Below are 13,653 nucleotides of genomic sequence, written 5' to 3'. Positions count from 1 at the left end.
AAGAGCTGCCTCACAACTCAGCCTCCAGACCACATCATCATGATGCGGAGCCGGATCCTATAACAGAACATGCCTCAGCCATTTGTCATCCCTGCTCCCTGTGTGCTGTGGGGAGGAGGAGGAGAGATTGAGTTACAACCCCCCCCCCCCCCAGCTCCCTTGAGGTGGGAGAATCACTTTTGGGAGCCTGTCATTTACCAAGTCTCCCCCAAGGAGGACGGAGAAAAATCAACCTTCAGTGGGGAGACATTTAAGTTGGGAAAGGGGAGGAGAGAGCGTACACAGGAAGCACGAGGGAGAAAGGGGCAGCAGAGAGCAGCAGGAATGGGTGAGGAAAGCGGAGGTGGGGTTGCAGGGCTGCCCCCTGGTCCATAGCCCTCCCTGTACTCACATAGGTGCCGGCGAGCGTGCGTAGCTGGTGTTCCAGATACCTGGTGAGGTCATAAGTCTTCTGGATGGACTGGCCAGCACCCACCTCCTCTGTGCTGTTCAGGGCGGGGACTGCGGGCAGGTTCCAGAATGCAGCGCACAGGAAGGCAAAGATCCCCCAAGAATCTCCTGCAGGGAACACAATGACCAGCTCAGGGGACTCCAGGGGGTGCTGTGACACAGGAGAGGGCATAGCCTACCTCATTTGAGTGGGTGCCTGGACACTAGGGAGGAGGAGCCTGTGACTGCCCAGCCCTGCCCTCCCCAGCAGGGGGCACTGTGACAGGTGAGAGGTTGGCGCTTCCTCTGTCCAGCTCCATCCTTCCCAGCAGGGGGTGCTGTAACACTAGGAAGGAGGAGGAACCAGTGGCTGCCTCGCCCTGCCCTCTCCAGCAGGGGGTGCTGTGACATGAATTTGTCCCCGGAGCTGTCACCCCACTGTTCTTCCCCAGGGCTGTGTTGAGGTTGGGTCTGAACGTGCTCTGGCTGGGGGGCTGAGGACAGGCACGTGGGAGGTACTCGCCGGGGCCAGCCAGGCGGGTTCCCCAGCCCAGCGCCCCAGCGAGGCAGGATGTACATTTCTCACACCTTGTCTCACATTCTCTTCCCTGTCGCCCTGAACGGCCGCCAACCCCAGCTGCTCAGCCAGGTATTTTAATGGGTGTCTCACACACCTGTTTTGAATGAGCCATGGAGGCTGTAGCACACTCAGGGAAGAGCTGGGAGCAAGAGGCAGATGCTGCGAGTGTCAGAGGAGCTGAGGCCCGGCTGGTTTAAAAAGCCTTTTCAAGCGTGCTTCGCTGTCTCCAACTCCCACCTCCCAGCGCGGCCACCTACCCAGTCCAGGGCTGAGTATCTCTCCTGTGTCTCAGCCCACACAGGCAGGGGGTGTCAGAGGGTTCAGAGTCAAAGGTAAAGGCTGCCCTTGTGCTTCAGAAGGTGTGATTTGGGTTGATGCTCGGCTCATCCTGGGCTCGGGGCCATGGGAGGCGTGGGGTGGTGGGTGCTGCAGGGGCACAGGAGCTGTCAGGGATTCCGGGTGGTTGGAGCTCTTGGGGATTTCAGGCACAGAGAGGTGGTGGGTGTGTAGGCTTAGGGGTTCGAGAGCATGTTGGTTTCAGGCTCCAGAACCCTGCAGCATTCCAGTGTCTCACTGCAGCTCAGTTGGGCTTGGCAGGAAGGAGCTGAGGAGGGAGACACGCCTGCGTAGGCTGCTGGCTGTTGGCCACAGAGGGGATGTGCCCATTACTTGTGCTGGTGCGTGAATCCTGCTCAGGAAGGTGATTCTCACCTGCGATGAATCACCCATGAAACATAAAGCCCAGGCCCTGGCCACTTGCACGCTTCATTAAAGAGCAACCTGCGGCACTTTGCCTGTCAGGTGTTCATGCCATGCCCTGGACCAATCCCAACCTGGGCAATTCCATTCTGCCTCCCTGCACCTATTGCACTTCTGCTGGAGATGGAGCCATGTTCATCACCTCTCCTAGGCAGCATCACAGCTGATCAACAGCTTCATGCCCCACTCCAGAGCTGCATGAGTAATCCCTGTTTATACAGCTGCTGGGCCCCAACCCAGAGGTGGCTACATCTTGGCACCAGACAAGGGATCCTTGTATTAACAGCTGCTGCATCCCCCCAGAGGCAGCTATATCTCAGCTGTTTTAACTAAGCCAGGACCAGCCAGAACTCCATGGACAATATGGCTATTCTGAACATCACCACTTCAGTCGGTAAAGCACTTGGATCCTCCTACTGATGAAGCCCAAGGGTAGGCAACTAGGCTAATGGAGAATCCCCATTTGCTACCAGAAGTAGAGTCTATGACACACAGTTGACCAGTTCCGATTCAGCCCAACAGATGACAACAGAGTTTCTCATACATCCCTGGCTCATGACAGCATTGACATGCAATTTGCTCCTGTACTTTTAAACAGGGGATGATGGGAATAGTGTCAAATGAACTGGAGACAGCATCAGACTGTCACTGCATAGCATGAGATTTCCATCTGCCCCCAATGTCCCTGACAAGCAATCAATAGGCTGGTAGCTTGCTAATGAGTTATATGAGCTCCAGATTGACTGACTAAGGCCAGTCTGATGTCATAGCCCCCTCACACCTAAATAACAGAAACGTGCTGGACATGGTGTAAAACAGCCCACTGGAACTTCAGTAATCGGAGGGGGTGAAGAGTGGGGCAAGGAGAGCAGGGGATGGTAGGCAGCAAGCAGGCCCCTTCCCCTCTCCCCACCTCCCTTTCATCTCCTCTGCACCCTGCCAGCAGCTTGAGGGCCGGTGTGCACTCCTGCCAGCTCTTAATCAAAAAAGTGTGTCATGCTGCTCACAGAGCTATTTTCCAGAGCTGGGGTTGGCAGAGCCCACAGATTTCTAACCCCATGGGGAGGGGCTGGACAGCAGAGCCAGGCCAAGGGCCAGGTCAAGGAGTCACCTGTCAGGGGATTTTGTTTCCTTCTTCTCTGGCCTCCCCCTCCCCTCCCCCTCTGCACCTTCCTGGCCCATTCCTCTTCCCACTACTTTGCTGGTTTCCTCTCCCCCTTGCCCCTCCTCCCGTCTCCTATCTCCCTCCTCCCACTGTCCTCCCCCTCCCAGCCCCCTGCAGTGAACCTTCTGGCAGCCCCTCCCTGCCTGTTTGGCACGGCAGAGCGAGCATTGGAACATGGGCCCAGAGTGGAGCTGGCCCCAGTTCAGGGGAGGAAACAGGCAGCCCATTAAAGCGAGGTGTCACATGTTCCTTCACCTGGGTCACTTGGCCTGTGCAGTCACTGCTCTTTCCCTTTAAGAGCCCTGTCTGCTCCACTGCCTGGGAGGTGCAGACTCAAAAGCTGCAGTCAGCGCCTTCCCCCAGTGTTGTGCATGTGGGGGGAGGTGATTTGGGGGACATGTGCTCCTACCTTGGTGCTGACCAGCTAGAGAACTACCAGGAGAACCAGCCATAGGGCCCAGCTAGCCTGGGGTTGCCCCACCCTGCTGCACTGTGCCCATCTACTCAGCCCAGATGCACCACATCACATTAAGGCTGGTCTAGCCTCCATTCTTCTCCCTGCCATGCTGGATCAGAGCTGTAAGTCCCGTAGGCCAGTACCCCACCCCCATTTGCTGTTACACTGGATCAGCCAGCAGGCTTGTGGGTCAGTATCTCTCTTCCTACCAAGCCCAGATGGGACCAGCCAGCCCACCCAGCATGATATTCCCTTTCTCCCCCCAGCCCAGCTACTACTGGTCAGACCAAAGGGCTCATGTAAGCCAGGATCTCTCCCCACAGACAGCTGGTTGGATCAGACCAATGGGTCCTAGACGGATATTCTGTCTCTTATTTCTTATGAATGGTGAAAGCTGCCCAATGCATCTCACTGCACTGAGCCTAATTCTTTCCTGTCCCCCAGCTGGGGATCAGTTCAGGCCCGGAAGCCTGAGGGCGCAGAGCTCTCCTAGCTCCCCTGCCTGCAATCTCTCCCTATTCCCAGGAGCCTCTACCCCCTTAGGGGAGTGCAGTGAGCATGCTGTTCCAGGGCCAACTGGACCGAATCCCCTTGATCTTGGGTGACGGGGAGGGGTAAGAGCTCCAGCGCAGCCCCTCACTCACATCTAAGGTTGTCAACTTTCTGACTGAACAAAACCAGGGCCTTCCCCCAGCAACTCTCCAAAGCCCCATCCCCTCCCCCTCTGTGGCTCGTTCTTCCCACCCCCACTCACTCATTTTCACTGGGCTAGGGAGGGTCCCTTTTTGACCAGGTGCTTGGTTGAAAACGGGACAGTAGCCACCCTACTCTCATCTCACCCTCCCCTCTCCTAGCACATCCCCACTAGAGGGGGCAGGCCCTCTCTCTTTCCCATTCTGGTGTCATGTTCCCAGTTGCAGCCAGACACCTTTGGGGCCCCCCACAGATCCCATTGCTGAACTGGCTGGCTCTTTTCCCAGCTGGCTCAGGGCCTGTCAGTGCCTACAGGTAGCATGGAGTTCTGGCTGCCAGAGCATCTCCTCTGCACCCGCGCTGCAGCAGCTGAATTTGAGGGAAGCTCTGGAGGAAATATGTTGCAGATGGTCCCCATTTCCTGATTAAATCTACATCTCTGGCCTGGCGTTACCACCCATTTCCCCAACCTCTGAAGGATGGGCACCCACTTCAGGCAAATGCAACTAATAGCTTCACCTTGTGGTTAAAGGCCCACCCATATCTTACACCTGAAATGATGCTCCCCAAACTCTCACTGCTGGTCAGAGCATGTCAGGAAAAAAATTAACAATGCTGACACTCAACGTGGCATTTTGGGCATGTGAGCACATGCCCAGTGAACCCAGCAGGGCAGTTCACACCTCAGACCCTTTGTCTCAGACTCTCTGCAAACTCAGGCTCCATCAGCTACACTTGGTTTACATTGACAAGGTTTTCTTCCCAGTCAGAACAGCTGGAGTCTTATTCTTTCTAAATGAAAACTGGCACCTTTGGGAATAACTGCAAGGCCTGTTGGTCTTCCCAAATTCCACTGTTATCCCAGTCCTTGGCTTTCTCCCCTAGCCAGCTCTGCAGATGCCCCTCAATCTGGACTTGCATCCCCCTATTATTGCAGTCCTGGGCTCCCCACTCCACAGCTCAGGTGATGCCCCTTGAATCCACAAAATACTTTGGGAAACACTGTGTTAAGACATGGCCAAACCTCAGCTTTTATTGCACCCTCCTGCTCCTTTCTATGCTGTTTCTATCTGTAATACTATGATAACAGCAGCACCTACAGGCACCAACCAAGCAAGATCAGCCCCACATTGTGCTGGGTGCTGCACAGGCACAGTCCCTGCCTCGAAGAACTGAGGCTTAAAAGACCAGACACACACAAAAAGAACCATTGTCTTCATTTTGCTGGGCATGAAGAGGTGAAAGGCTTTGCCCATGTTCCCCCAGGAAGGCTGGTAGAGTGAGGAACTGAACCACTGGGTTTCAGCATAGGGGTACAGTCACAAGCCAAGCCGTCTTCCTCAAGTCACAGAACCAAACCCACTCCCGTCAGTCTACTCTTCCCAGCCTGTGGTCAACACTTCTTTCCATTTCCCTGATCCTCTTAGTAACCTTTGGAACTGCAGGAACAGCTTTCCACACCACACACACTTAGCCTGTGGAACTCACGGTCACCAGGTGTTACTGAAACGAAGGGCTCAGCAAGATTCATAAAAAGAGCAGGCATGTCGATGGGGAACAAGAACACCCAGTGAGCCCCTCAATGATTCAAAATAGCCAAGGGCTTTGGGAAGGACCAAACCCTTCCTGCCAAAGCGTGAAGCCCCTCTGATGGGAGCCAGAGCCTCCAGTGGTGGGCATGTTATCCTGTAACTCCCCACCTGGGATTTGCACCTTAGAATAAGGGACACAGACAGAGATGGGACACAAGGCTAGTAGCTGAGCCCCGCTCTGATAATGACTCTATCTTTACCCATCCCAGAAGCAGTAGGTTTGCCAACTCTCCACTAGATGGATGTCATTTGTGACAATGGTGTCTGGGCAGGAAAGCTGGCAACCTGAAGAGTCACTCCAGGATTCCTCACAAGATCCAGAGAGGGGGCTTTATTGTTAACCCTTTCCAAAGATTCAGTGAGGCTAGAGAGGGCCCCATTTACCCAACCTGCCCCCAGCAGCCAGGTTGCTCTGCCTCTCTCCTATGCCCAAGCAGGAGTGAGTATTCCCATGGGAAAGAGATGTAACAGGCTGCCTACTATATCAATCTAGGAGCGCTGGGATGATACAGCTCCTCCCACTGGTTTGTGAATGGCTCAGCATTGTCACTCTTGGTTTGGGCATCAGCTCCCAGGGATTTACTGCCCTCTACAACTCCCGCTGTTCTACTGCCTGGCATCTCTAAGGCAGAGCCTCCTTCACTCCCCAGATTCCACATTAACAACAGCACTGTCCAGACTGCTAGAGTGTCAGGAGCAGGGATGGAGGTTTGTAGCTTCACAAATGCCATGGGTCAGCCAGTCAGATTAATTTATGCCTCCCTCTTTCAAACAGGGAAACTGAGGCACGCAGGGGGTAAGGAACTTGCCCTATGTCATACAATGGCAGAGCTAGGAGAGAACACAGGAGTTCTGCTGCCTTGTTTGGTACCCTACCCTTCCCCTCCTGCCTACATAGTAATAGGTAGATTGCCTTCAAATGCCCTCTATCCCAAGCAGGATTTCATGGTGTCGACTCTGCCTTTAGGTCTTTTACCTTCCTGTTTTAAAGACTGGGGACCCATATTGAACACTGAAGGTCCATCTACAGCCAGCAAGTTTCAGAACCCAGGTCTACAGACTGGGCCTTGCACTACCAGGCTAAAAAGGGAAGCATAGACATTGCTACTCAGGCTCTCAAGCCCAGGAAGGGGTGTGAGCCTTAGAACCTGGGCTACATAAGGAAGGTCCCTGACGTTGTTAGGACAAGAGAGAGCTCCCATAAAAGTGGGGGCTCCCCACAAGGGGAAATACATTTACCGTGCCCTTAAGGAACATGGAGGCTGTTGGGGGAAAAGAAGATGGGTTTATCTTTAACAGAATAGTGATGAGTAGATACTGTGCCATGGGGAGATGAAGTCCTGGGACTCAGACAGTAGAAGGTGCTCTAGGACTGGAAGGACCCCAGCTTGAGATGGCACGAGTCCTTTACTGCTTGAGATGGCACGAGTCCTTTACCTGCAGCCAGATGGCAACAGTTTTCATTTGAGGGTGGTGTCCTTCCTAGACTGTAAGAGAACGGCTTGGGCGTGTCAAGAGGAGAAAAAGTCCACATTGGTCAGGAGGTCATCTACCCTTCACACTACTAGGGGACTGTCTGTGGATGGATTGGGATGCAGACGACTCCCGTGTAGTTGACTCAGAAGGCCTGAGGACAGAGGAAAGCAGATAAGGTGACTTCTTGGTCAGCTGCAGAGATCTGGACGATAGTGCTGATGAGGCCACCAAAAGGCTTCTAATATAATACTGGTTCTGACCAGTCTGCTCTCCCTTATCCCTCTAGGGATCAGAAGAGGAGATAGGGTGTGGAGAAGACCGTGGCTCCAGTGCAGCAGAAACACCATGTGTTGTTCATGTGTGCTCTTGAGCAGCACACAGGGCATTTGAGTTTTGCTGAAAGAGGTCTATTCCTAGGTGCTCACACCTGGGAAATAGTACTCTGACCACTTCTGCTTTAAGGGGTGCTCGCATGGATCCTGAGAGCTGAGCAGGCCCCCTCCATGTTCCCTTTGCCAGAGAGTAGGGCTGCAGACCAGTCCTTGAGGACTGACAGCACGATGTCCCCTGCTGCAAAGGACATTCAAATTCAGGATTTTATGTACCTCTTGAGGTTTCTGAGGTCTAGGATGGATCTCAGATCACTGCTGTTCTTGGTGATCAGGCTATTCCTTGGTGATCTGCTGGACCTCTATGACTCCCTTACTGAGAGAGCAATCTAGCTCTTCCAACAGGACTTTGGTGAGATGAGTGCCAGAAGAGAGAGGGAAGAGGGGAGATAGATTGGGGCAGAACTGGGTGGGATATCTGTGTAGATGGCGGCGAGTGCCCTGAGAGTAGAAGTAATCATGCACTAGGCATTGTGAAAGGAGAAAAGGTCAGAAGAGAAGGAACAGGGAACTAGAAACAAGGACTAGAGATGTGATGTCTGCAGTTCTTGACTGTACCCTCAGAGCTACTGTTTAGAGGCTGATGCTGGGGACTAAGGGAGCATGTGATGGGGAACCCTGCTCCTATGCTGCTGAGGTTGTTTGTCAGGAGCAGATTTTGGACCTTTGACACTGTGTACCTTGGTTTTACAAGGCAGCCTGTCTTTGGAAGAGGCCAGACCTTATCAGTTGTCACTTTAGAGGTCCATTCTTCAAAGGCAGGTCTTTGATTTTCCCTGGGGATGTGAGGCCAGAATGCTCAGCAAGGAGTATCACCTGAGAGCCATTCTTCTTGCTTTGGTGTCTGATGTATCATGAACTCTCCAGGGGATGAAGAATCGACTATGTGACCCCTGGGGTGAGCTGTCTTTCTGTTAGTTTGTTGTGTCAAATGATAGGGCTGAGACCGACAAAAGGGTAATGGTACCTGGTGTGGTGTAGGCGTTGACACTGGTGCCTCCTGCATTAATGCCAAGGCTTCCCTTGACAGAACCATGGGAGTATCTGGCTACAGGCACTGAGAAGCCAGAGGTGCCTCTGATATCTGCTGTCTTGTGGGCAGCGAAGGCATGACAGGCTGCACATGAAGTTACCCAGCCGGTTTCACCATGGCACAAGAGGCACCTGAGGGGCGGGTTCATCTGCAGTATAATTGCTGGACAAGAGGCACCTCTCTTGAAGCTATTGTGAGGCTTGGCTCTGCCCCAGCGAGGGACAAGGAAAGAGCTATCACCACTGGACTCACTTATACTCCCCTACAAGCTAGTTAGGGATAGAGAGCCTCTAGTTCCCTTAGCTCACTGCCTCCGTCCCTCGCTGCCACCACAGGGTAGGGTACGTGCCTTTTCACAGAGCAGATGACATCACTCACACAAGAGAGAACATGCCTTTGTTCTGGGCAAGTTCCACAGCTGCACATCAGGGGCACTGGGTCCCACAAATGGGAATACACAGAGTCCCTCAAGGAACCTGCCCAAGGAGAAGTTTAGGTTTGGTTATATTATCTAGCTTTATAAAGGAAGTGGGACAGGGCTAGCTGGAAGTAGCTTACTAGTCTTGACCTAACCATGACTCTTTTCCCCTCGTCTTTACAAATTCTTAGTGGTTTGCAGGTGGGCTAAGGTCCCTTAAACATATTCACCCTGCTTAATGCAGCAGTAGCAGCAGCTCTTACTACTCCAGAGCCATCTGATCCTTTAGCCTGAGCTCTTGCACTTGCTGGCACCCAATTCCACATAGGGATGTTACATTTAGATTAACTGGCTAATCAAATAGTTGATGCAATTTGCTGATGCTACACTTTCAAGGCGAAAGCACTGTGGGGAGCACAGGGCCAGCTGGGGACTCAAGCAGTCCCCGGCTGGCCCTGTGCACCCCATGGCGTTTCAAAGCAGCAGCACCGCATGGAGCCTAGGGTCAGTGGGGGGAGTCCCCAGCTGACCCTGGGCTCCATGCGGCGTTTCAAAGCAGCAGCACCGTGTGGAGCCCAGGGTCTGGCCCTGGGCTCCATGCAGCACTGCCGCTTTGAAGCACCCCATCCACTCCTCCTCCACCCTTGCTGCCTCTTTCTCATAGAGGCAGCAGCTGGCGTGGGGAGGGAGCAACTAGTCGACTAGTGTGTTGACTATCTGGTAAGCAAATGCTTATCAGATAGTCAACTAGTTGTTCACATCCCTAGTTTCCACAGGCTGACTCTGGACTGTTTAATAGAGGATTTACTCGGTAGTGACACAAGACCTTTGGAAACAGCTCCTTGGGCCCCTCTGCCCTCCCAATCTCTAGGGGTGTGGGCTGGTTCTTGCTGTGCTCTGCTATCTGCCCTTTGGCTGCTGCCATGGTTGCTCCTGCTTCTCTTTCTGGGCAGTGACTCTACCAAAGGAGTCTTCAGCAGCCTCTGTGCTGCTTCCAAGGATTCCTTCCCTCCCGCTCCCTTTCAGGCTGCTTCTTGCAAATAGCCGCTGTTTGTTTCACTTCCCTCCTGGCCACTTGCTTTCACTGGGACGCTGCGGGCAACACCAGTCCTGCCAGCACGTCAGACTCAATTACATTGCAGCACAGTCACTGGGAACCAATGACTTGGCCTGACCTGACCTAGCTGGGTTACTCAGAACTCAGTCCAGAGCAGCCTCTTCTCCCAGCTGCTCCAGAATGAGACAGAAACAATCCTTTATATGGTCTCGAGAAAGCCTTTCTCTAAGGCCAGTCCCGACAGGATGCCTGGGCGGGTTATATTTGGGTACTCCGAGTCACCTACTATTAACGCTGCAGCAGACTTTGTTGCCTTCCTAAACTCCACACCCCTGTGTGTCCCGTCTGTGGTAAGGAAGGCTTCATGTTTTTTCATTAGCACCTTGCAGGCTCTGCAGATGTGCCAGTCCCTGCACACCGCCCCCAGCTATTCCAGCCCCAGCGCCCCCCTCCTCAGCTTTGCTGGTGCCCCATAACCCTGACCCACAGCCATCTGCTAACCCAGCCCTGGGTTCTCCCCACTCCTAGGTTTGTCAATGCATCTCAACCCTGATCCACAGCCCCTTGCTTAGTCCTGGGCTCCCCACCCCCAGTTCTGCGGCTTCCCCTCAACCCTGACCCACCGCCTTTTCTTTTTCTATAAACCAGGGGTTCTCAAAACACTGTGATACCGCGACCCCCCTCTAAGTTGCTTGCGACCCTCCTGGGGGGTCAGGACCCACAGTTTGAGTAACACGGCTATACACAATTTTAGTTTTCACTAAAAGCCAAAGGATGTTCTAGGGGGTGGAGTGGGGGGAAACAGCCTTAGTTATGGAACTGCCATTTTAAGCCTCAGTCAGACAAAGGAAACAAGACCTGAACAGAGGAAGGCATCAAAGTCCCCTCCGAGCATAGGTGGTGACCTCAAGCCTTGTTCTTAAGTGGGGGGAGGGCTGAGAAGTGTACAAAGGGGAATCTCTGGGTGATGCCCACCACTGACACCCTGCAGAGGGGGAGAAGAGAGCAACAGTGGTTAGCTCCAGAAGAGGGAGGCTCTGGGGGATACAAGCTGGAGGCTAAGAGACAGGGCCCCTGTTGTCAGCTGCTCATTGCATGTCAGCCCAGGGTATGGCTGGGGGTGAGAGATCTGGATGGCAAAGGGGGTGATGGAAGGGGGAGGCCAGGGATGGATTGATCCCGACAGATGTTTACAGAGGCAGAGAGAGAGCAGCCCAGCTCGAGGTGATTAGGGAGCCACAGACTAAACAGACCTCACTAATGTGACAGGGGGAGGGGGGAGAGAATCTCCTACAATGGCCCTTGAACCTGATCCTGTAGTGTGCAGGGAGGGAGAGTCTCTCTGGGGCACAGTGGGGATGGGGGTCTCACTGAGGGAGTGGCGTAGGGGAAGGGGCTCTCTCTGGATCAGAAGCCCCTGGGGGAAGTAGTGTGTGGAGAAGTAGGGATCACTGAAGCAAAGTGGGAGTTCCCATGAAGGGAGCAGCCTGTGGAGAGGTAGGGGGCCCTCTGGGCAGGTTCCAATGGGGGGAGCAGTGTGTAGGGCTCTCTGGGCAGAGACGCATGGAGAGAACAACGTGAGGGAAGAGGGTCTCTCTGAGGCATGTTGTGGGATGGCAGAGGCCCTTGGCAGGTAAGGCAGGTATCAGTGGGGCAGCCTAATTCTATACATTCCAGCTCTGGCCCCAGCTCCCTCCAGGAGAAGCATCCAGGCCAGGCTGCGATAAGCCCCAGCGAGCATGATGGGATGGGTGAGAGATGGCGCGCCCACAGGACCTTGAGCTAGGCAGGAGGCTGGGAAAGGTCCCCTGTTAGGGAGTGGGGACACCATGTCAGGATCTGTCAGCTAAGACACCAATGCTAGCAACAGTCAGAAGTCGTACTGGATAGCTGGAAACCAGGCCTGACTTCGGACTAGGGATGAAACCGTGTAGTTGACTAACCAATTAACCAATAAGCAAAAGCTTATGCTACAGACTACATGCATCCCCCCCTCCCCCTTGCCAGTACATTTTTTAGCAGGCTGGCCAGCAGCCCAGCTCAGTCCCGGCTTGTGCCAGGTCTGGGACCTACCCCCGCTGCAGCTCTGCATTTAAAGTATATTAGGAACCAGGCGGCAGGCAGCCCGGCTCAGTTCCAGCTCACGCCAGGTCCGGGAGCTCAGACCCCTCCTCCCCGCACAGGGATTGCTGCTACCCTGCGGGACCAGAGACAGCTACGCAGAGCGACAGGCAGCCAGTCCATGAGAGGAGCTGTTTTTTAAACTGGTTCCCTCACAGACCAGCTCCTGCCTGGCACCCCATGCTGCTGCCTCTGATACAGAGGCAGCAGTGTGGAGTGGCAGGGAGCTCCCTGGGAGTGGGGCTGGAACACACTGGCTGCCGGTCACACCCCTGGGGACTACAGAATAGTTGAATAACCAATAAGAATTCCTGAGGCTAATTGATTATTCAATTAACTGATATTTAACATCCCTACTTCATACTGTGGCATGAAAGGGGGACCCAGCTCAGAGAGGAGTCTGAGTGATAGCGGGGATGACGAGAAACCCAACCTAGGAGGGGGGAGCCATGAGGAGGGACCCAGAGGGCTGGGAATTGCTTTGGGAGGTAAGAGGGACTCCAACAGAGAGAGAAACCTGGAGGAATACTGAGAAAGGGACATACTCCAACTGGAGGCAGTCCTGGGAGTTACATTAGATTGCTGAGGGAGGCTCCCTTATTCAGAGATGGCCAAAGAGCCCTACCAGGGAATGAGGGGGAATCCTGACTTGGGGAGGGAGTGGGAGCTGTCCTGGAGTCAAGGGGGGCACTCAGTCTCAGGAAGAAGCTGTGAGACCCCTAGAGGTGAAGAGGGACCCCTACTTGGAAAAGAGTTGGGAGCTGTCCCTAAGGTGAGGGGGAGCCCCCCAGCGAAGAAGAAGCAGGGAGCTGTCCCCGGGGACTAAGGCAGGAGACTTCAGCTTGGGTAGGAGCTGGTAGCTGTTTGGGTGAAGGGGAAGCCCTAATATAGGGAGGGCCTGGGAGTGGCCTGCAATGACCTTTGCAGAGGCCTGCAGGAAACCACAGCCTGGGATCCCGTCATCTTCCCTGACGTCAGGGCAGCTTATGAAAGACAAACCAATTAGTCTGTTATTTTATAAAGGTCATGTCTTGTTTCCAAGACATTTTCTGGCCAACTGGCACCTCACTCAGCAGCTGAGGGAGCTGACTTCTCCAGACACCACTTCCCATCACAGCTCCAGGAATCTCCCAGTCACGTCTCCCGTGGGGGGTGGGGGAGCAATGATGCCAATGCCCCTCCACCCTAACTCAACCTGCCTTTGCTCCCTTCCCCCACAGCTCTACTGATGCCCCATAATTCTGACTCACAGCTCCCCAACTATTCCAGGCCCGGACTCCCCATCCCCTCCATTCTGCTAATCCCTCTAAATCCTGCTTCACAGTCCCTCGGCTATTCCAGACCTGGGCTCCATCCTCCCCACAACAGCTTGGCCAATGCCCCACAACCCTGATCCACAGCTATCCCAGCTCTAGACTCCCTCCCACATAGCTAAGGAGATGCCCCATATATCCTGGCTCACAGCCCCCATTACAGCGATTCTT

At 54.1% G+C, this 13,653-nt stretch overlaps 1 protein-coding gene across 2 annotated transcripts in view; it reads right to left on the bottom strand.

Annotated features, from left to right (window-relative positions):
* CLCF1 (cardiotrophin like cytokine factor 1) overlaps positions 1–13,653 on the bottom strand; it is a 41,161-nt gene that overhangs the window by 7,551 nt on the left and 19,957 nt on the right. For both annotated transcript variants that reach the window (XM_014581506.3, XM_006112962.4), the window contains exon 2: positions 392–558. In XM_014581506.3, the coding sequence (XP_014436992.1) occupies positions 392–558 (167 nt within the window). The remainder of the gene's footprint in view (positions 1–391; positions 559–13,653) is intronic.

The sequence above is a fragment of the Pelodiscus sinensis genome, chromosome 4 (genome assembly GCF_049634645.1).
Source record: "Pelodiscus sinensis isolate JC-2024 chromosome 4, ASM4963464v1, whole genome shotgun sequence".
NCBI lineage: Eukaryota > Metazoa > Chordata > Testudines > Trionychidae > Pelodiscus > Pelodiscus sinensis.
The sequence above is the reverse complement of the archived record's forward strand: the minus strand, read 5'-3'. Positions and strand labels throughout refer to the sequence as shown.